The sequence below is a fragment of the Panthera uncia genome, chromosome A2 (genome assembly GCF_023721935.1).
Source record: "Panthera uncia isolate 11264 chromosome A2, Puncia_PCG_1.0, whole genome shotgun sequence".
NCBI classification, from domain to species: Eukaryota; Metazoa; Chordata; class Mammalia; order Carnivora; family Felidae; genus Panthera; species Panthera uncia.
Window position 1 is genome coordinate 10,510,433 of NC_064816.1, and position 21,592 is coordinate 10,532,024.

The 21,592-nt window shown below is 52.9% G+C and overlaps 1 protein-coding gene across 1 annotated transcript in view; it reads right to left on the minus strand.

Moving 5' to 3' along the window:
• Nucleotides 1-4,664: 4,664 nt before the first annotated feature.
• NOTCH3 (notch receptor 3) overlaps nt 4,665-21,592 on the minus strand; it is a 35,677-nt gene continuing 18,749 nt past the window's right edge. Inside the window, 9 exon segments of the mRNA XM_049640076.1 lie at nt 4,665-6,773; nt 7,829-7,926; nt 11,390-11,537; nt 11,813-12,117; nt 13,720-13,882; nt 16,286-16,370; nt 17,427-17,649; nt 17,747-17,901; nt 19,878-20,210. Coding sequence (XP_049496033.1) covers nt 5,721-6,773; nt 7,829-7,926; nt 11,390-11,537; nt 11,813-12,117; nt 13,720-13,882; nt 16,286-16,370; nt 17,427-17,649; nt 17,747-17,901; nt 19,878-20,210 — 2,563 coding nt within the window. The 3' untranslated portion in view covers nt 4,665-5,720.

A 21,592-nucleotide genomic window follows, 5' to 3' on the forward strand; every position in this document is an offset into this window, starting at 1 on the left:
GAGATCATGACCCGAGCTGAGGTTGGTCGCTTAACCAACTGAGCCACCCAGGTGTCCCTGTTTTATTAATTTTTTTAATGTCTATTTATTTTTGAGGGAGAAAGCACGCAAGCTGGGGAGGCACAGAGAGAGAGAGAGAGAGGGACAGAGAATCTCAGAAGCAGGCTCGGTGCAGACGACAAAGAGACCGACGCGGGGCTCAAACTCGTCAACCATGAAATCATGACCTGAGCCGAAGTCGGATGCTGAACCAACTGAGCCACCCCGGTGTCCCTGTTATTTTTAAAAATAAAAAAAAATTTTAAGTGGGAAAAGACTTGAACACACACTTCACTGAAGATGATGAATCTTGGGGCGCCTGGGTGGCTCTGTTGGTTAAGCATCTGACTTCGGCTCGGGTCATGATCTCACAGTTCATGAGTTCAAGCCCCACATCGGGCTCTGTGCTGACAGCCCGGAGCCTGGAACCTGCTTCGGATTCTGTCTCCCTCTCTCTCTGCCCCTCCCCCACTCGCTCTCTGTCGCTCTCAAAAATAAATAAACATTGGGGGTGGGAGGGAGAGGAAAGTGGGTGACGGGCATGGAGGAGGGCACCTGTTGGGATGAGCACTGGGTGTTGTATGGAAACCAACTTGACAATACATTTCATATTTAAAAAAAAATTTGTTTTAATTAAATAAAAAAAATTAAAAATTTTTTAAAAATAAAATTCAAATAAATGAATAAACATTGAACACATTTTAAAAACATGATGAATCTTCAATGAGCACATGAAGAAATGCACTCATTTTCACATTACACGCCATGAAAAGCACAATGAAATACCACCGTATCACCGGAATAGCTGACACCAAAGAGGGTGACAATTCCAAGCGTTAACAAAGACGCGGACATCTGCATAGGTCATGCTTTGCCGGTGGGAACACAACATGTACAGCCGCTTGCGAAAACAGCTTGACAGGGTCTGAAAAAGTTGACAAACACCGTGAAACCTAGCCATTTCACTCCTGAGAAAAATACCGCAGAGAAATGCACACAAACCCATATAATCAACGTTCACGGCAAGTGTATTCATAACACCTAAAACCGAAAATTACCGAAATGTCCCTAAGCTGAAAAATTGTCATATATCGGTCACACGCGTCACGCATACTGTTGTCAGCAATAAAAAGGAATACACATAATGATCGACACATCTAATGATATGGATGAATCTCAAAAGCGGCATGTTGAGTTTTGAAAGCCAGATTCAAAACGCAACGCGCTGCATGACCCCATTTGTAGGAAACTCCAGAAAGGCAAAACTGTAGTGACAGCAGGTCACTGGTGATGGCAGATTATTGATAGATGACAGATAGATAGATAAATAGATAATAGATAGATGACAGATAGATAGATAGATGATAGATAGATGATAGATAAATGATAATAGAGTGAGCAGGATGTAGGAAAGGCATGCTGCTGTACCTTGGGCTTGCAATGGTAGAGAGACTTTACCACCCTTAGGCCAGAAGGGCCAAGGGGAAGGAGAGGGAATAATTACCCAAACTCACAGAGGGCAGCTAGATGGAGAGCACCACAGCTATCCTGCAGGTGTGGAACCAAGGAAATAAATACATTCTATTCCCTAATCTTCCACCCCATTGGCCAAATCCAAGTGGAAGCCAGAGGTTAAAGGAGCCCGATGGTTCCATCTACCTGAGTCATCCTCCCAAGCACAGAACAGAATGGAGAGAAGGGTGAGGGTAGCACAGAGGGGCAAAGAGAGACACAGAGCTATTCTATCATTGTCCTTTCAGTCAAGAAGTCAACTAGGACAATGAATCCAAGTGTCTCCGAATCTTGTGGGTACCAGTAAAGTCACATGCACATGGATCTTCGAACCCCACTAGCTCATTTTCCTTAACCACTGCTGCAGACTTCCTGTTCTCCCACCTGACACCCCTAGAGAAGACTCCCATGTACTTACAAAAAGTTGGGTCCACCAGATATGAAAGTAGCTCCCCTTTGTGAGACAAGCGTCTCCAATGCCCTGTTTACACAAAGTCAGGGTTGCATGACAAAGTAGGCAGTGTGGGTTGGGAGAATGACTTTTTCCTCCCTCGAGTAGCACTCAGAAAAAAGGATCCCCCAAATGGCTTCCACCCCAACAGACATTTTGGTTTCTCCGCTCCAAGAGTCAACTCATGTACACAGCTAAGATGGACTTCTCTTGGGCCAAGGATTCAAGTGCAAAGGATTTATTTGAAAAATTATGCCAGAAACATCCAGTCGGGACATTTCAAAAAGGAACACCCCAGAGAGTCTCAGTGAGGAAGAGTTAGTTGCTGCCATGGGCAATGGGGATCAATCCCAAAGGGCATCCTCTGAGGCTGCGCAAACACACCTCTGAATTTCTCCCACAGAATAGAAAGGAGGCGAGGGTGTTTATCCATTAGCTCCCGACCACCCCTCGTTCTTGAGGGCTATTCCTGCCCCATACAAAAGAAAGCCACAGATAGAGAGTTTTAGGGGTTCCCAGACTCTGTCAACCTCTGTCAAGATCCACAGGGACATAGTGGACACCCACTATACATCCTCTAACTAGCTCAAAATTCCAGAAGAGCAGAGAGCGGGCCATATAAGTCATCATTCTACCCCCAACAACTAGTCCAGGCTTTGGCATACAGTAAGCGCCCAGCAAGCATGCAGAGGCTAGAGGAACGTGCATAAAATAAACTTGAGACAACAATGAAAGAGATTATTCCATCTCCAAAGATTTAGCCCAAGGAAGAGAGGTGGCGTGAACACTTGGTTGCTTCCACAGAATGCCTGCATCTGCAAACCTGATCGTCCCTAAACATACGCCACGTCCAGTTCCAGAGCAGAGAGTGACTGCTTTAAGGAATCTGCACATTCCATGCCCCATTGCCCTAGTGACTCGTTCATGCAGTGGTGCTCAAAGGCAATCCCCCCCCACTCCCAGGGAACAACTGGCATGTCTGGAAGCATTTCCGGTTGTCACAATGGAGGAGAGGCTGCTGCTGGCATCTAGTGGGTGGAGGCCCGAGCTGCTGTTAAACATTTGACAATGCCCAGGGCGGCCCCCAGAGCAAAGAACGATCGGGTCCCAAATGCCAATACTGCCGATGTTGAGAAACCCTAAGTTAGAAGATGGATGCCTGACCCGGTTGAGGTCACTACAAAATCCACCTCGAAACTAGAAGCTTCTCAATTCTCTGGAAAGTGTAATATGGTCTGTGATCTTTGCACCTACTTTGCTAACACAGAAGGAGGGCGATGCTACATAGTAAGGGTACTATGTGGAGCCCGAGGGTGAAACTGATACCCAGAGAAAAAGCTGTAGAGATAAAGAGAAACTCAGAACTTGTTCGCCTACCTCATTTGAGTTGCTAGATCCAATCTTCCCGAAGCTGGTCCTTCTTAGTTATATGAGCTAATAAATTCTCTTTCTGTTTAAGCCTATTGAGTAGGTTTTTTTGTGTCACTGGCAACCAAGAACACTCCAAATTGGTAGAGTAGGCAGTTAGCTAGATATGAGCAGGGAAGAGATCCTTTCTGACTGATAAAAAGAGAGGAAATCAAATTCCAAACGGCAGACAGAGTCAAGGGGAGGGACTGGGGGGGGAGGGGTTCTTCCCTATAACTGCTGCCCTCCATAGCTTCATAACTATACATTTACATCGCGGTTTTGACACCCCTGCTGCGGGAAGGCTGCCATGAGGGTTCCACAAGGACCATATAGGGCCCCCAATGCCCTCCTCCCAACCGGCAGGAGGAGTCCCTTAGATGATTGGAGGCAATTAGAGACTCCCCTAGCTATGACCTATAACCCATGCAAGTATAAAAAACAAGACACCCCTGACCCCTGGTGTAGTTGCCATCTGTAGGTCTCTTTAACTGCCATTCAACTCTCACTTACTTGAGAGTTTAGCTCTGAATTCTTTCTTGGCAAAACTCAGGAACCGAGGTCAGCGTGGAGGCAAGGGAAGGGACCTGCCGATGACAAAATGACAGGAGGAATCAGTGAACATTCTCCCATCCTCCTTTCCCGGAGGGTCCCAGTGCAAACACAACCTTGTTTGGGGGCACAACTGGTTGCAAGACAGAGAAATCCATCTACGCTGGTACGTGCAAAGGAGTACTTATTACACACGTGCAGCATTGTCTCCAGAACCCAAGGGAGCACAAGGTAGAGGTGAGATTCATGCAGAAGCAGCATCGGGCACTTAGGAGGCAATTATTAAATACCTGTTGGTGCCAACGGAATGCACGCTCAATTAACTAGAATGGACGCTCCAACTGGAACTCAGATACTGCCTCCAAGTCTCTGGAGCCACCCAAGCACTCCCCCCACCCCCCGCCAATAAAACTAGCCACCCATAGTTCTCCATCTGCCCATGGCCTTAGAAGCCCCAACTGACCTCTTTCTCAGCATCTGCATTAAGGAACTTCTGGGGAAAGGGAATCTGATTGGCTCACCTGAAGTCAGGTGACCACCTCTGAACTAATCAGCAGAGTCATCTGCCAAGAGAGGAAGCAGGAGCTGGCAAGCTGCATGGGTTCAACCCATGATGGGAACTCAAGTCGGCCCCAGAGGTATAGAAGGCCCACCACTACCCCCCACCCCCCACCTTCTCGAGACACAGACCAAGGACACTGAGTGTTAACTATTCCTTTATTAGGTGGTGAGGGGACTGGGGGCTGTACAATGCAAGGGAATTTAGCTACACAGGGATAGTGACCAGAAGCCACATTACAAAAATAGCCTAAAAATACTTCTATTTTGCCCCCGGGGCTGGGCGGGGGGGTGGGAGTGGGGAAGTACCAGGGGAGGGGTGCCACCAGGCAGCTCATTCCCTTCCTGCAGTCCCGTATTTAGAGGGAGGCAAAATGACATGCACACATCTCCCCTGGTCCTCACGTTCTCACCAGCCACCCCCACCCAGCTCCCCAAGAGAGATGGCCCCGGCTCTAGGGTTGGGGGGACCTGGGGCGGGCTCTCTGGGCCAGAAGAGCCCTCCCCCCAGCAAAGCTATAGAACAAGTTCCATCTGGAATGCAGTGAAGTGAGGGACATGGGGGAGGAAACAGGCTCCCAAGTCTCACCCGCCCCCCGCCCCAGAGGGTGCGCCCAAGGGTGCCTACTTGGTACACACCAGGGTTGTGTACTCGGTACACAGGATCCCGGTCATGCCCGTGTACTCGGTACACAGGATCCAGCTTGGCCGAATGGGCCCACAGACTCAGCCCCACGGGGGCACTGGGGGGTTTGCAGGGGCAGGGAGCGTCTCCATATATATATTTTGTAAAAAATAATAATAATAATAAGTTTGTTTAAATGAATTTGTTTCTATACAAAATGTAAAAAAAAATAATAATAATTCACTCGTGTCAGAGTGTAAGGAGAGAGACCAGAGGAGGCAGGAGAGGGAGGAGGGACGGAAGCATGGGGATGGGGGGGTGCAGGAGGAGGCCCCAGGCTCATCTCAAGACCCAGGGGGTGGGGGGGAGTCAGCCCGCACCCCCTATAAATAAAGCAGGACTGAAAGCCGAGGCTGCGGACCTATCTCAGCCACACTTCGAGGGGGAGTCGGACCGGTGCGAGGAGGCTGGTGGAGAGAAAAGAGAAGGGAAAGGTCTACAAAGGAAGCGGGGGGAGAGAGAGAATCAGGACAGGATGTCTGTTCAGCCACCCAAGACCCAGGAACTGGAGAGCTCTCAGGCCAACACCTGCCTCTTGGGGGTGACTTCGGGCTGGGGCCCCAGCTGGGTCTGGGCCTGAGCTAGCGGGCCTGGAACGGAAAGGGGGAGCGGCTGGGCAGGCAGCGCCCCAGCGGCTGTGGCCGCGGGCCCGGTGGCAGTGGCTGGGCTGGGCGTGGAGTCTGACCAGTCCGAGAGGGAGGGAGGCGAGGGGCTGGCCCAGTGCTCGGGGGACTCGGGGGAGGGGGTCAGGTAAGGGTGCTCGCTGGGGACCCTCAGGAAGCGGGCCTTGGGGGGGCTGCCGTGGGCGCCGGCTGCCGGGTACTCCTCGCCGTGTCCCGGGGCCGCCAGGTACGGTGGGGGCCGCTCCTGGGGCGACACGGGGGTCCCGGGGTTCAGCAGCTGGGGTCCCGGCGCCAGCGGCAGCAGGAACGAGGGGCCCGGCGGGGCAGGTGGCGGCAGCCGGGCCCAGTCGAGGGGAACGGCCACGGGGTTCAGCAGACCCAAGCTGAGCACGCAGCCCCCGGGGGGCTGGCGCCCTAGACCGGCCCGGCTCGCGCCACCGAGCTGCGCCAGGGACACAGCCGTGGCGGTGGCAGCCGCGTAGGGCCCCTCGAGGGAGAAGCCGCCAGGGGACGCGGGGGGCCCACCGAAGGGCCGCGGGGAGTCCAGCGAGTCCACGGGCGACAGCGTGACCGAGCTCTCGGCCAGGGGACCGGGGCAGGCCAGCGTCAGCTTCTTGCCCCGCCCCCGGGCGCCCTGCGGCCCCAGCCCCGCCTTCCCGGGTGGCCTCCGGCTCTTCTTGCCCCCAGACTGTGCCACCTTGAGGCCCGGGAGGAAGGCCCCCGGTGGGCAGAGGAGGGGCCCCAGGCCGTGCGGGCCGGGAGGGCTCCGGGGCCCACTGGGCTGGTCCAGCAGGCGCACGATGTCCTGGTGCAGCCGCTCCTGGGCCACGTCCCGCGGCAGCCTGTCCAGGTGGTCTGTGATCTCGCGGTTGGCGAAGTGGTCCAGCAGCAGCTTGGCAGCCTCATAGCTGCCCTCCCGGGCGGCCAGAAAGAGTGGAGTTTCCTCCTGAGCGGGAGTGAGGCACAGAACCCACGACAGATCAGCATCCCAAGACCCCGGATTAACTCCTGGCCAAGGTCTGGCGGCCTTCTAGCCTCTGGTGGAAACCAGCTAAGAAGCCACACTCTCCAGCCCAGCAGAGCTTGGATGGGATCCCGGCTCTGCTGAGGGGAAACTAGGCAAGTTCTTTCCTTTAAAGCTCATCCGTCCAGTGCCTACTAAGCGTCATACCCCAGGGCCAGGACTAGGGTGAGGAAAGTGAGGCACTCCCCTTAGTCACAAAACTTAAGGGGGCGTCAAAAACCAATCATCGGGGGCGCCTGGGTGGCTCAGTCGGTTGAGCGTCCGACTTCAGCTCAGGTCATGATCTCGCGGTTTGTTGAGTTCAAGCACCAAGTCGGGCCCTGTGCCGACAGCTCAGAGCCTGGAGCCTGCTTCGGATTCTGTGTCTCCCTCTCCCTCTGCCCCTCCCCTGCTCACGCTCTGACTCTGTCTTTCAATAATAAATGAATGTTAAAAAAAAAAAAAATTTTTTTAAAGTCAATCATCAAACTAAATGATATTTTAATGCAACCCTTTCTTAAATTACGCTTGTTGGCCAAAAAATCTGTAATGGATAAAATATCCAAATGTCAGATAAGGACAGAATCCATCCCTGTGCCCCTCTGAGCCTCACTCTTCCCATTTATAAAATGAGGAGAGTAATTTCACCCTGCAAGGCTTTTAAAACAATGATCGTTAACAGTTACCTTTTATTGAGGATCTACTAAGCATTTTGCAAATGCGTTATTTCAGTGAATCCTCAGGAGACAACAACGAGGTGGGTACTGTTGCCTCCCCACTTCACAGATGAGGACACTGAGGTTCAGAGATGTTCAGCGATTTGCCCAAGGTCACACAGCAACTGCCACACGCTTCCTCCTCTAATCCACTGTTAGAGGCTGTTAGGTCCAAATCCTAACTTGGCTGCAGGCAAGATGAATGCCCCCACTAACCCACCCCACCCTGCTCTTTGCCATATTTAGGGCTGACTGCCTGGTGGGTCAAGGGCTGGGGCTCACCTTGCTATCCTGCATGTCCTTGTTGGCTCCATTTTTGAGCAGGGCCAACGTGGCCTCCACATTGTTGACGGCTGCTGCCCAGTGTAAGGCTGATTTCCCTGTAGGGGGTGGGGGGAGAAGTTAGGGTTAGGACTAAGCTCATTTGCTAGGGTCCCACGGCCGGGGGGGCAGAAAGTGTCTAGAATATGGCCTGGCAGGCAGGTGGGTGGGGGGACCTCCCATGAGTACCTGATCATGTGTTTGGGTCCCTATATGTGCAGACCTGTGGGAGGACGCTCTCTGTCCAAGAGAGACACTGTGCATGTATGTGCACACCTACAGTGCGTGACTCTCCATACACAGGCAGGGGTACTATGTGGACCTCACTCGGTTGTAGCTAGCGCTGTGCCTGTCCAATGCAGTAGCCACCAAGCACACACTGCTCTTTAGATTTACACTGATTAAAATTAAACAACACAGCTGCCAAGACCATTCAATAGGGAAAGGCTAGCCTTCTCAACAAATGGTGCTGGGACAACTGGATCTCCACGTGCAAAAGAACGGGGCTGGATCCCTACCTCACACCAAATACAAAAGTCAACTCAAATGAATCAAATATCTACATGTAAGGGCTCAAACTATAAAACATTTAGAGGAAAACAGAGGAGTAAAACTTCATGACCTTGATTTAGGCAAAGGATTCTTAGCTAGGACACCAAAAAAAAACAAACCAAAACAAAACAAAACAACAGAAATAGATAAATTGGATCTCATCTAAATTAAAATGTCTGTGCTTTTTTTTTTTTTAATTTTTTTTTTTAACGTTTATTTATTTTTGAGACAGAGAGAGATAGAGCATGAACAGGGGAGGGGCAGAGAGAGAGGGAGACACAAAATCGGAAGCAGGCTCCAGGCTCTGAGCCATCAGCCCAGAGCCCGACGCGGGGCTCGAACTCACGGACTCACAGACCGTGAGATCGTGACCTGAGCTGAAGTCGGACGCTTAACCGACTGAGCCACCCAGGCGCCCCTAAAATGTCTGTGCTTCTAAGGACACCACCAAGAAAGCGAAAAGAAAACCTGCAAAATGGGACAAATCTTTATAAACCACATATCTGATAAGAGACTTATACCAAAAATATATAAAGAAGTCTTCTAACTCAATAATAAAAAAACAAAAACCCAATTTAAAAACAGGCAGGGACGCCCAAGTGGCTTAGTCATTTGGGCGTCTGACTCTTGATTTTGGCTCAGGTCAAAATCTCACCATTGTGGAATCAAGCCCTCGGGTAACCTCCATGCTGAGAATGAAGCCTGTTTGGGATTCTCTCTCTCTCTCCCTCTTTCTCTGCCCCTCCCCCACTCGTGCACATGCTCTCTCTCTCTCTCTCTTTCAAATAATAAGTTAACTTTTTAAAAAACGGGCAAAGCATCAAAATAGACATTTTTCCAAACCAGATATACACATGGCCAATAAGCACATGGAAATATGCTCAACATCATTAGCCACCAGGGAAATAAAAATCAAGACCACAACGAGATACCAATTCACACCCACTAGAAAGGCTGTAACAAAAGACAGTTAATAACAACTATCCGCAAGCACGTGAAGAAACTGGAACCCTCATGCACGGCCAGCAGGAATGTGACACAGGGCAGGTACTGTGGAAAAGTCTGGCCGCTCCTCATAAGATTCAACACAGAGTTACCATATGACTCAGCAATTTCGCTCCTAGTTGTGTACCCAAGAGAAATGAAAACATATGTCTACACAAAAACCGGTACATGAATGTTCATAGGAGCAGCAGCCAATGAATGTTAGGAAACATTCAGAGTAGGAAAATCCATACAGAAAGTATGTGTTTAAGTGGTTGTCTACGGCTGGGAAGGTAAGAAGATTGGAGGGTGTCAGCTAATGGTGAGGGCTTTTCTTCCAGGTGGTGAAAATGTTCTAAAATTTACTATGATGAGGGGCGCCTGGGTGGCTCAGTCGGTTAAGCGTCCGACTTCGGCTCAGGTCATGATCTGACAGTTCGTGAGTTCGAGCCCCACGTCGGGCTCTGTGCTGACAGCTCAGAGCCTGGAGCCTGCTTCAGATTCTGTGTCTCCCTCTCTCTCTCTGCCCCTTCCCCGCTCATGCTGTGTCTCTCTCTGTCTCAAAAATAAATGAACATTAAAAATAAATAAAATAAAATTTACTATGATGATAGTTGCACAACTATGTGATTATACTAAAAGCCACTGGATTTCATACTTTAAATGGCTGAATTGTATTGTATGTGAATTACATCTAAATAAAGCTTTTTAGGGGCACCTGGGTGGCTCAGTCGGTTAAGCATCCGACTTCAGCTCAGGTCATGATCTCACGGTCCGTGAGTTCGAGCCCCGCGTCAGGCTCTGTGCTAACAGCTCGGAGCCTGGAGCCTGCTTCGGATTCTGTGTCTCCCCCTCTCTCTGCCCCTCCCCTGCTTGCACTCTGTCTCTCTCTGTCTCAAAATAAATAAAAACATTTTTAAAAATAAATAAATAAAGCTTGTTAAAGAAAGCAGGCAAAACAAAGTTTAAAAAATTAAATGAAAGAAAACATTTAGCTCTTCATTTGCCCTAGCCACATTTCAAGTGCTCAAAAGCCACCACATGTGGCCAGGGGCCACCACATTGCTCATCACAGACCAAGAATGACTTCCATCAACACAGAAAGTCCTACTGGACGGTGGTTCTCCAGAGCCACAGTTCTCAAACAGAGGTGATCCCCCCACCCAGGGGCATTTGCCAATGTCTGGAGACATTTTTGGTTGTCGCAGCTGGGGAGTGGGGTGCTGCTGGCATCTAGTGGGTCAAGGCCAGGGACGCTGTTTAATATCCTACATTGCAAGGACAGCCCCCAGCACAAAGAATCATCCAACCCCAAGTGTAAATGGTGCAGAGGTTGAGAACACCTGCTCCAGAAAGGTCGGGATCTGTGCAAGCAAGCCACCTCCACAGAGGTATTTGCCATCACGTATGGATTTGGCCAATTTGCAAATGTACTATACCAGCTGTCCAGCAGAGGGCAGCACAGTAAGTTCTTCTGCTAAAGCAAACGGAAATGAAGTGTCTTCGGGAAGGCCACCTTTTTCTAAGTCACGGAGGTGTCATATGGGCTAGCAAATGCCACACACACACACACACACACACACACACACACACACAAAACATGTGAGTGTAAGTCCACATCAAAACTCTGTTACACGTGGGACGCCTAGGTGGCTCAGTCGGTTAAGCATCCAACTTCGGCTCACGTCGTGATCTCACGGTTCGTGAGTTCCAGCCCCGCATCGGGCTCTGTGCGGACAGCTTGGAGCCCGGAGCCTGCTTCGGGTTCTGTCTCCCTCTCTCTGCCCCTCCCCCCACTCACACTCTGTCTCTCTCTCAAAAATAAACAAAAAATAAACATTAAAAACAAAAAACAAAAAACAAAACACTGTTGCACGTGCGTGAGTTTCAGTGATTGGGTCTCAGTGTGGGTGTGAGTTAACACCTACAGTCAGGGCCCAGGTGCCTCCTCTCAGCCTCCACCCACGGCTACTCCCCACAGCGTACCAAGCTCATCCACAGCATTGACATCAGCATGGCTGGCAATGAGTTCTTCCACCATGCCCTCCACCGCCAGACGGGCTGCGAGGATTAGCGCCGTTGAACCATCCGCCATGCGGGCATCCAGGTCTGTGGAGCGGTTCCGGATGAGAATCTAGAAGGGAAGGTGTGCAGAAGGGAGGGTCACGGCAGGAACAGAAGGACCAGGTACATCTCCAAGTCCCCTGAGCTCCCCAACCCCCACGTCCCCTATAGACTCCATGAAGTCCAGGAAGCAGGTACCCGCCAGGCCCCATAATCCCACAGACCCCCATTTAACAAAGGAGAAAAGCAAGCTCCGTCTCATAGGACCGGGGCTCAAACCCAGGCCTGGCTGATGCCTCATGTCGGCTGCCAGCTCCGAAGTCCAAAGGGGCAGGTCCACCTCACCTGGAAGACGCCTTGGGCATCAGCGGTGACAGCAGTGTGCAAAGGAGTGCGGCCTGAATGGTCCTGGGCATTGGTGTCTGCCCCGGCATCCAGCAGCCGCTTGGCCGCATCGGCCCGGGCATAGCGGGCAGCGAGGTGCAGGGCTGTCTCGCCCGTGCGGTCAGTCCGTGCCCCAAGCTGGGCTCCCTGGCAGATCAGGTCTGAGATGATGCTCGCTGACGCGTCTTCTGCCTCATCCTCCTCGGTGGGCATTGGCTCCAGAGCCCCGCCACAGAAAGAGGCCAGCATCAGTGGGGTGAAGCCGTCTGCAAAGGCCGGGAATGTGTCACGGGGAGGTGGGCACAGGGGGCCTTGCCAGCGAATGCGACTGAGGCATTGCATTAGCAGGAAGCAGGACACAAGGGTCACAAGAGGGAGCGACGAGTCCTCCCATCTGCACCCCCGTGTGCACGTGTGTACACATGCACATGCGAGTGCATGCACGCACACACAGACACGCATGGCATCTGTGCCAGGTACCCGAGAAGCCAGGGCAGGATAAGGATGCACGGGCAGGTGACTTGTCACAGAAGGGCTCCCAAGGCAGATACAGGACAAGGGAGGGAGGAAGAAGCAAGCGTTGAACGTCAGGCAAATTCCCAGGGGGTTATTTCAGCCCGACCTGAAGGGGGACTCAGGTACCGCAGAGGTGTAATCCCGCTTGAGGCAAAGGAGCTGTGTCTTTCACGCTCCCCCACCCGCTAGTGAAGAACCACCCCAGGGGGAGCCTGGTGGGTCAGTTGGTTAAGCGCCCAACTCTTGATTTCGGCTCAGGTCATAATCTCACGGTTCATTAGTTCGAGCCCCGCATCAGGCTCTGCGCTGACAGAGCGCGGAGCCTGCTTGGGATTCTCTGTCTCTCTCTTTCTCTGTCTCTCAAAAATAAATAAATAAACTTAAAAAAAAAAAAAAAAGAACCACCCCAGAGACATAAAATCCCAGGCACTTCAGGCCCTGGTGGCCTGAGGAATTTCAGAAAAGAGCCATCAGTGCAGGTCATTTGGAATGAAAGCAAAACGAGCTGGGGTAGGAATACCCTGAAATGCAGGAAAGACAGATCCGAGAGAATCCAAATAATGTGATCTGCTACGCTCTGCATGAGCATTTGCTCGTTTCCCTTAGGGAGCCATAAGCACCCCATTTTCCATCCTCAAGCCCCGAGTAGAGCTAAACCCAATCCTTGGCTCAAGGAGAGGCATTAGGCCCAGACCTGCAGTCAATCTGCATATTCCAGCCCCCCGGTCACACTGATTAGTTGAGGGATGGGCAGGTGACTCTAGTCCATCCAATCAGAACTCATCCTGGGACTTTTGCTAGGGTAACTGGTAATGAAGGTTTTATTTTTTTCTTTTTAATGTTTATTTATTTATTTTGAAAGAGACTGAGCGTGGGTGAGTGGTCAGAAAAGGCAGAAAGAGAGGAGAGAGGAAAGAGAGGGAGATTCCCAAGCAGGCTCCATGCTGTCACCACAGAGTCTGGTGTGGGCCTTGAACCCACGAACTGTGAGATCAGGACCTGAGCTGAAACCAAGAGTCAGATGCTTAATTGACTGAGCTACCCAGGCGCCCTGGTAATAAAGGTTTTACAAGGTTGGTCAGGCCTGTGGCTATCGTGCCCCCCGGAGAAAGCCTCCTCGGGCTGGAGTCCTGGACCCAAATATCCATGATGCTTTCGGTTACAAGAGCCAGTAAATCTTTCGTTTTACTTAAACTAGTTTGAGTTGGGCTATTATGACTTACAACCAAGAGTCCTGATTAACACACACCCCCAGACAGACCCAACTCTCCCCAGGACACAGACCCAGATGCAACTTTTCCCAGGTAGGACTGGTAAGGGGATCCTTGGAGGGGGAAGGCATCACCACTGACCCGGGCCACGCACGTTGACATCCACGCCATCAGCATCCACATCGCCCTGTGGGGGCGTCAAGGCCATGGCTGGTGCCACACGGATGTCAGCTGCAACCAGGTGGTGTTGAGTCCACTGGCGACAATCCACAGCATCCTCGGCCCCCACTCCAGGGTCCTCTACCTGGAGGCACAAGGACCCAGGCTCTCACAAAGAGTCGAGAGATAGTTAGAGGGACAGTCTGGGCATCCTCACAGCTTTCTCTCGTGGAGATGCACACACGGCTCCAAGAAACCACGAATATCCTGCTTCTTTTCTACATATGGAAACAGGAAATTGACATACCGGAGCTCAGAGAACCCATAAAAGGAAGACGTGGGATTTTAATCTGGGTAGGAAGTGGGGAGGGCTGGGAATCCAAGGTGGGTGATCAAGGAAAAGACACGGAGCACAGCCCCTGTCAGTAGACACCTGTCTATACCCTAGACGCGAACACGCTGAAAACGAAATTGAGAGAACAATCCCACGACAACAGCATCAGGAAGAGTAAAACATTTAGAATTAAATTTAACAGAAGAAATGCAAAATTTGCATTCTGGAAACTACAAATCACTAGTGAAAGAAATGCGGGGGTGGGGGGCTGGTCCTTCAAGGATCAATTTTAGTCTGAAAAAAGGCTGAATGGGTGGGATAGAAAGAGAGAAGCAAAGAGCGGCCCTGGATACCACGTGGGACTCCTACCCAGTACTGTGAACATGAACATGAGGTATCAGGACAAAATAGACACAAATGTATCAGTTTACCTTCACAAGCATAGCACCTGGGCTCCTAGCAGGAGCTTGATAAATTTCAGACTCAGGGTCCAAGAGGCATAGTGATGTTATGGAAATAGGACAGAATGTTCTTTTTTTTTTTTTTTTTGGTATTTTTAAATTTTTTTTTCTTCTTCAGTATATTTATTTTGAAAGAGAGAGAGAGAGAGGGAGAGAGCATAAGTGGGGGAGGGAGAATCCAAGCAGTTTCCACACTCTGGACTGAGCCCAATGTGGGGCTCGATCTCAGGACCTCAAGATCATGACCTGGATGAAATCAAGACTGGACCCTTAACCGGCTGAGCCACCCAGGTGCCCTTCAGGACAGAATATTCTTAACTAGCCTGCCAGGACATTTAGGAGCCCTCAGGCACCAAACACAGCCTGATAAAGCCAGACCTGAGCTTAAGGACCCAGGCGGAGAGTTGAATTTCACGAAAGGGGAGAGCCAGGTGATGGACAGCTGTCCCAGCCTCCCTGATCCTTTCTGATTAGCTGTCCATCACCTGACAGATCACGTTAGAGCTCTGAGCTTCTCATTAGCAAAATCAGGATAATGCTGTCATTCTGCAATGCCAAAATGCCATCAAAACTTATTGCATGGGACACTTGGGTGGCTCAGTCGGTTAAGCATCCGACTTTGGCTCAGGTCATGATCTCATGCCTTGTGAGTTCGAGTTCTGCATCGGGCTCTGTGCTGACAGCTCAGAGACTGGAGCCTGCCTGCTTTAGATTCTGTGTCTCCCTCTGCCTCTCCCCACACTTGCACTGTGTCTCTCTCTCTCAAAAATAAATAAATAAATAAATAAACCCTATTCTGCTATCTACTTAATACGCACTTTGGGATAAGAAAGAAAAAGAAAAGCCTGAGGTGAACAGATTTCTTTCAGCTGTCAATTGTAACAGATGTCTCCATTTCACAAACATTAAAATCTAGCCAGGGAGAGGCGGCTGAGAATTGAGATCTATATCAACAGCTGCTTTACAGGGTCCTTCGAAAGACAAAATAGGATGCTTGCGTGTGTTCGAGACATCTAGCAAGTATAAGGGAATGTTGGCAGGAACGTGTTACAGACTGAACTGTTGTCCCCCCAAAATCATATGTTGAAGCCCTCACCTCCAACAAACAAGAGTATTTGGACAGAAGACCTTTAAGGAGATAATCAAGGCTAAACAAGGTCATAAGGGTGGGGCCCTAAACCAACAGGACTGAGATCCTTGTAAGGAGAGGAAGAAACCCCAGAGCTCTCTCCCTCCATGCACACAGAAGAGCACCACGTGAGGACACACAGAGAAGGCGGCTGTCTACAAGCCCGGAAGAGAGCCCTAACCACGACCCAACCCTGCCAGCACCTTGTTCCCTGACTTCCAGCTTGCAGAACTGTGAGAAAAGAAGTATCTGTCATTTAAGACCCCCAGTCTGTGGTATTTTGTAACGGCTGTGTAAGCTGACCAAGACAGAGCCCACGGGTGTGGCCCCAGTACAGGAAAGGGTGTTTAAAACCAGCTCGGAGCACTTTCAGGCTGGGCACCCTGGACAAAGTGGGACCCCACAGTGAGAAAGCAGAGTTGCTGTCTAGGTCAGGGGCTCCGCTCCAGAAGACCCCACACGGACCTGGGAGCAGGGCCCTGGTTAGAGAGGGGCAGGATGGGGCGGCCACCATGACTGTTCCCCAGAGCCAGGGAAAACGGAGACTTCCCACGACTCTCCCACTGACCATCAGGGGCCCTCCACCCAGAACTCCGAGGGCAGGGGTCAGAGAAAGGACACCACCTTCAGTCGCTTCGCTTCTGGGCACTCAGTGTCCATCCAGTCTGTGGCCACCTGCCCCATCAGACTCTCGCTCTTGGCCATGTTCCTGTGGGCACAATAGGAAGGGGGGGAGGGGAGAAGAGACAATTGAGGCATGCAACCTGGAAGGAGGATTTGGGGTGGGGTCAGAGACAAGCCCCCAGAGGCCAGCAGGGGTTGGGTTCTGGGGTCCAAGATACAGAGTCCAAAGAGAGGCTGCAGGACGAAGTTAAGGTCACTGGGGGGGGGGGGGGGGGGGGGGGGATAGTCAGGGGTTATGATTGGTGGCAGCCAGGGTCTTAAGGTGGAATTGGGGAAGGGCCAAAAATGGGGTCAGGGGTCAGAACAGTGGGCTGTGGGATAGGTGAGGGTCACAGGCATATAGCAGAGAATACACAGGATGACATCAGGAGTCATGAGGATGTAGTTATCCTCCCCACAGGTAAGGATGCAGCCAGGATTAAGTAGGTTGTACTGAAGAGTCAGGAAGTCATGGGGTCGCAGGAGAGGGGTGCATTCTGGGGTTAGGGCAGGGCAGGGTTGGGGGGTCTTGAGGGACAGATAAGGGAGTTGGAGGCGAGGCCCAGGGCCAAGGCCAGGATTGAGGATCATAGAGAATGAACACTGAGTTGGGGGTGGAAAGAGGGTCAGAGGTGGGGTCAAAGGTCAGGGTGGGTTAGAGCCAGAGGTGGTATTTGTGGGGGGCGGTCATAGATGATAGGGTCAGGGCTCCGTGAGGGGTCGGGGTGCAGATAAGGATCATGAGGCCAGCAGTCACGTGGGAATAAATCTTGAGTATCTTGGTGAAATTGGAAAGGCCAGGATCAAGGCAGGGTCAGGGGGCGGTCAGAGCAGGATTCAAGTCAGGGGAGCGGAGATACAGGACATGGGGGTCAGGGGGGTCACAAGTCAGGGGTGGGGTGGGGTGGGGTGCCCCCCCCGGGGGGCCCCCCCCCCCCGGGATCATGGAGTCGGTCAGTGGTCAAGGGGACGCGTACTGGGGTCTGGGCTGGAGTCTGAAGCTAGGGTCTGGTGGGGACGAGAGGTCAGTCGGGTCAAAGTGGGCTCAAGGGCTCCCAAGCCCCGCCCCCAGTCAGCCACCGGGAGTGGGCGGGGTCCTTACTTCATGCCCAGCGCGTCTTGGCCCACGGGCTCCCGGCGGCCCTTGTGGCCGGCAGCCACGTCCTTGTGGAGCGCGAAGCCCTCGGGGAACCAGAGGGTGCTGTGCTCACGCTTGCGCCGGGCCACCATGACGCCCAGCACGAGGATGGCCAGCAGGAAGACGGCGCTGGCGGCCAGCAGCGGAAGCAGCGGCATGCTCGGCTCCGGCAGCTCCAGCGGCTCCCCTGCGGGGTGGGAAGCAGAGGGCTTCAGCGCCGGGCCGGCCGCCCCACCCCCACCCCCACCCCCCACCCCCCACCCTGCCACCAGGCCAGGCCTCACCTCGCACGGCCCGCAGCGGGTACGGGAAGTCAAGGCGTTCCACCGCCGACAAGGCTCCCAGGTAGTCGGCCGCACTCTGGGCGTCGGGGAAGCAGTGGTCGTTCTCCGGTGACTGCAGGCACAGCCGGTTGTCAATCTCCAGCATCACCACAGAGCTTCGGGGACCCAAGGGAAGGACGGGGGAGGGGAGCTCAACCTGCTGCCGGCCAGGCACGGAGCCCCATGCCCTGGACTCAGAAGAGCGGTCTCCACGCACCACGTTGGCAAGGCCCCCCTCACCACGCCCCCACCCCAAACCAGTCTTGCTGTGGCCACCAGTGTCCCCCCAGCCACGAATCCAGTGGGCACTGGGCACTGTTTTCACGTCAAGATCTCCAGTGGGTGCCAGTCTCCTTTGCCAGGCCGGTGCGTCCGTCCCCCAACTACTGTGAGCCCTGACTTCTAACAGATGACCCTCAGCAAAGTGGGGACCTCTTCACGTGGGAGGGGACACCCCTTAGGGCAGCCCTCAGCCGGTGACTGGCTGATTTGGGGGGTACAAAGGTGCCCTCCTGTCACAAGGACTCTGAAGTGCCGGTCATGCTCTAGAGCTCCCTGGGGCCAGACTGAGACTCCTTCTGCCTCGTTTGCTCCCTGCCACATCCTGCTTCTCTCTTTCCCTCTCTCCTGAGAGTGCCCCTTCCGAATGGCACATATATCTGAATCCCTGCCTCAGGCTCTGCTTCCAGGAACCCAGCCCTCCAAACTCCATCTTGCCGTGAGATCCTTAGTGCCACATGGCCTGGTTCTCCTCCTATCCCCCTGGCTGCTCCTTCTCCTTTGTTTTTTTAAACATTTTCCATGTATTTTCTCTAATGTTTATTTATTTATTTTTTTTTTTGAGAGAGAGAGAGAGAGAGAAAGCGCAAGTGAGAGAGGGGCAGAGAAAGGGGGAGACACAGAATCTGAAGCAGGATCCAGGCTCTGAGCTGTCAGCACAGGGACTCGGGGCTCGAACTCAGAGCTGTGAGATCGTGACCCGAGCCAAAGTCGGAAGCTCAACTGACTGAGCCACCCAGGTGCCCCAACTCCCCTTCTTCCTGAGCTGATTTCCCTCAACCAATCTTTATCTCACTGTTCCCAGATCATTCTTCTGTCCCCACTCCTCTGAGTCCCTCCCAGGGCTTCAACACCCTTTTGTCTTTCTTGTCCATGTCTTCAGCCTCTGGCTGTCTCCTGGGGGGCCTCCACGACACCCCCCGACTCCTCAGATTCTGCAAGCCTGAAAGTGACCCCTGTTTATCACCCTGTGTCCTTTTTCTTGATGAGACCCCTCCAGTAACCCCATCAATGCACCCAGGAACTAGCACATCATGTCCCTATTCCAGCCCTACCCGGTCAGAGCCCCTGCCCTCCATCTCTAGAATCCAGCCCTCCTCTGTCAGGGCCCCATCCCAGCTCAGGGGCCACACCTCCCTTCTGACCGCTCTACCAGGCCACCATCAGGAAAGTTCTCTGATTTCCATTTGTAAAAAACTAAAAGCACGCACGCCCTTAACCACTCTGCTCCCCAAGGACCCTTGCCAGTAGCCGGAGGTGTTTTGGGTTGTCGCATCTTGTGGCAGGAGGGGATGCTACCCGCATGTAGTGGGTGGAGACCAAGCATGCTGCTGCTAAACATCCTAAAGTGCACCAGACCACCCCCCACAGCAAAGCATGACACAGCCCCGGAGCCCGTGGGTGGCTCAGTTGGTTAAGCATCCGACTTCGGCTCAGGTCAAGACCTCAGGGTTCGGGGTTCAAGCCCTGCGTTGGGCTCTGTGCTGACAGCTCAGAGCCTGGAACCTGCTTCAGCTTTCGTCTCCCACTCTCTCTCTGCCCCTTCCCCACTCGAGCTCTGTCTCTCAAAAATGAATAAACGTTAAAAAAAAAAAAAAAGGAAGGAAGGACAGAAGGGATGATCCAGCCCCAAATGTCAACAGGCTGAAGTTGAGACGCGCTGGACGCTCTCCCAAGACGACTCTCGAACACGTTAAGGGAAGTGAAACACGCACGTTAAGGGAAGTGAAACACACGAGACCTGATCAACACTGCTCCTTCGCCCCTAGGTCTGCACCTGCCGCAGGCTCCCTCAAGCGTGGGGGCCACTCACCCGATCACCTCCGGGGCCAGCTCCCGCCGGTTCCGGGATTCGGCGCCAGGGCCGGGCCGGTGGTACGGGAAGACCATGGCCTGACCGTGTTCGTCCAGGCGGAAGCGCAGCGACGTGCGCAGGATGCCGCTCAGCCGCTGCAGGAAGTCGGCGCTGGAGCGCAGCAGCTCCTCGGGCGGGAGCAGCACGGTGAGCACCAGCACGCCGCGGGCCAGCAGGGCGGGCACCTCGCCCGCGCAGTCCAGCCCGTCCCAGCCGCACTCCTCCGTGTTGCAGCCCTGGTCGCAGCGGCCGTCCGCAAAGTGGTCCGCACAGTACTTCTCGTACACGGGGCTGGGGGAGGGGAGGAGGGAGTCAGGGGTCATCCAACCACACACCAGAGGGAGCCCGGACTCCGGACACACGGGGTGGGGCGGGAGTAGGGGTCGGACAGCGAGAGGAGGCCGAGAGAGAGGGAGAACTAGAATGTATCCGGCACGTGCCAGGCTTTCTGCAAATCCAGCCATTCCTTCACAACTATTGATAAATAAATATTGACAGAGGCCTGCGGGGTGCTGGATATGGCTGTAGGCACCCAGGATGTGGCTCGGACACAAATCCTTGCCCCTGGAGAGCAGGCATTCCAGCAGGCAGAGACAGACATTAAATGAGATGGAAAGAGCAGAAAACACAGTCTTCCAACTGTACACGAGTGAAAGCTAAACGTAAACACACACACACACACACACACACACACACACACACACACGGCCCTTTTTGGAACTAAACGCTAAGGAGAAAAATGAAGCGGGGGATGTATCGGGGTGGCCAGGGAGGAGCTCCCTGAGAAAGGGCGACTGGTTGAGCAAAAGCTTCAAGGAGATGAGGGAGGAGCCATGTGGCTTCCTCAGGGAAGAGTATTCCTGGCGGAGAGAACAGCCGGTCAGTGCAAAGACCCTGAGGTAGGACCAAGCCTGGGGTACCTGAGAAATGGCAGAGGCCAGGGTGAGTGAGGAGGGGAGTGGGGGACAATGAGGACAGGGAGATAAAAGTGAGAGAAGGGTTCTAGGCAAACAGAGGGACAAAAGAAGTAGAGTTGGGGGCACCTGGGTGGCTCAGCCGGTTAAGGGTCTGACTCTTGATTGCAGCTCAGGTTATGATCCAGTTCCTGAGTTCAAGCCCCACATCGGGCTCTGCACCGACAGTGCAGAGCCTGCTTGCGATTTTCTCTCTCTCTCTCTCTCTCTCTCTCTCTCTCTCTCTCCCTCTCCCTCTCTCCCTCTCTCCCTCTCTCCCTCTTTCTCTCTCTCTGCCCCTCCCCCACTCACGAGTGCTCTCTCTCTCTCTCTCAAAATAAATAAACTTACAAAAAAGAGGCAGAGCACAGGGATGGACAGATGAAATGAGACAGAAAGATAGAGTTCATGAATAGACAGAGAGGGGCAGAGGATGGGCTGGGACAGACAGTAGGGGCATGGACAGATGAGGCACACAGACTGGCATAAGAATAGACAGATGGGTGGACAGGTGCGGTCCACGGATGGACCAGAAGAGACGTAGACAGACACTTGGGTGTACGGAGGGATGAAAGGAATTCGTGGACGGACAGAACGAAGTCCAAAGATGGACAACAAGGACGCAGGGAGAGACAGATGGAGTGCAAAGGCAGAAAGAAAGGGCGCACAGACACACGGATGGACAAACAGGTCATGGCACGTGTGGACGGAGGGACAGAC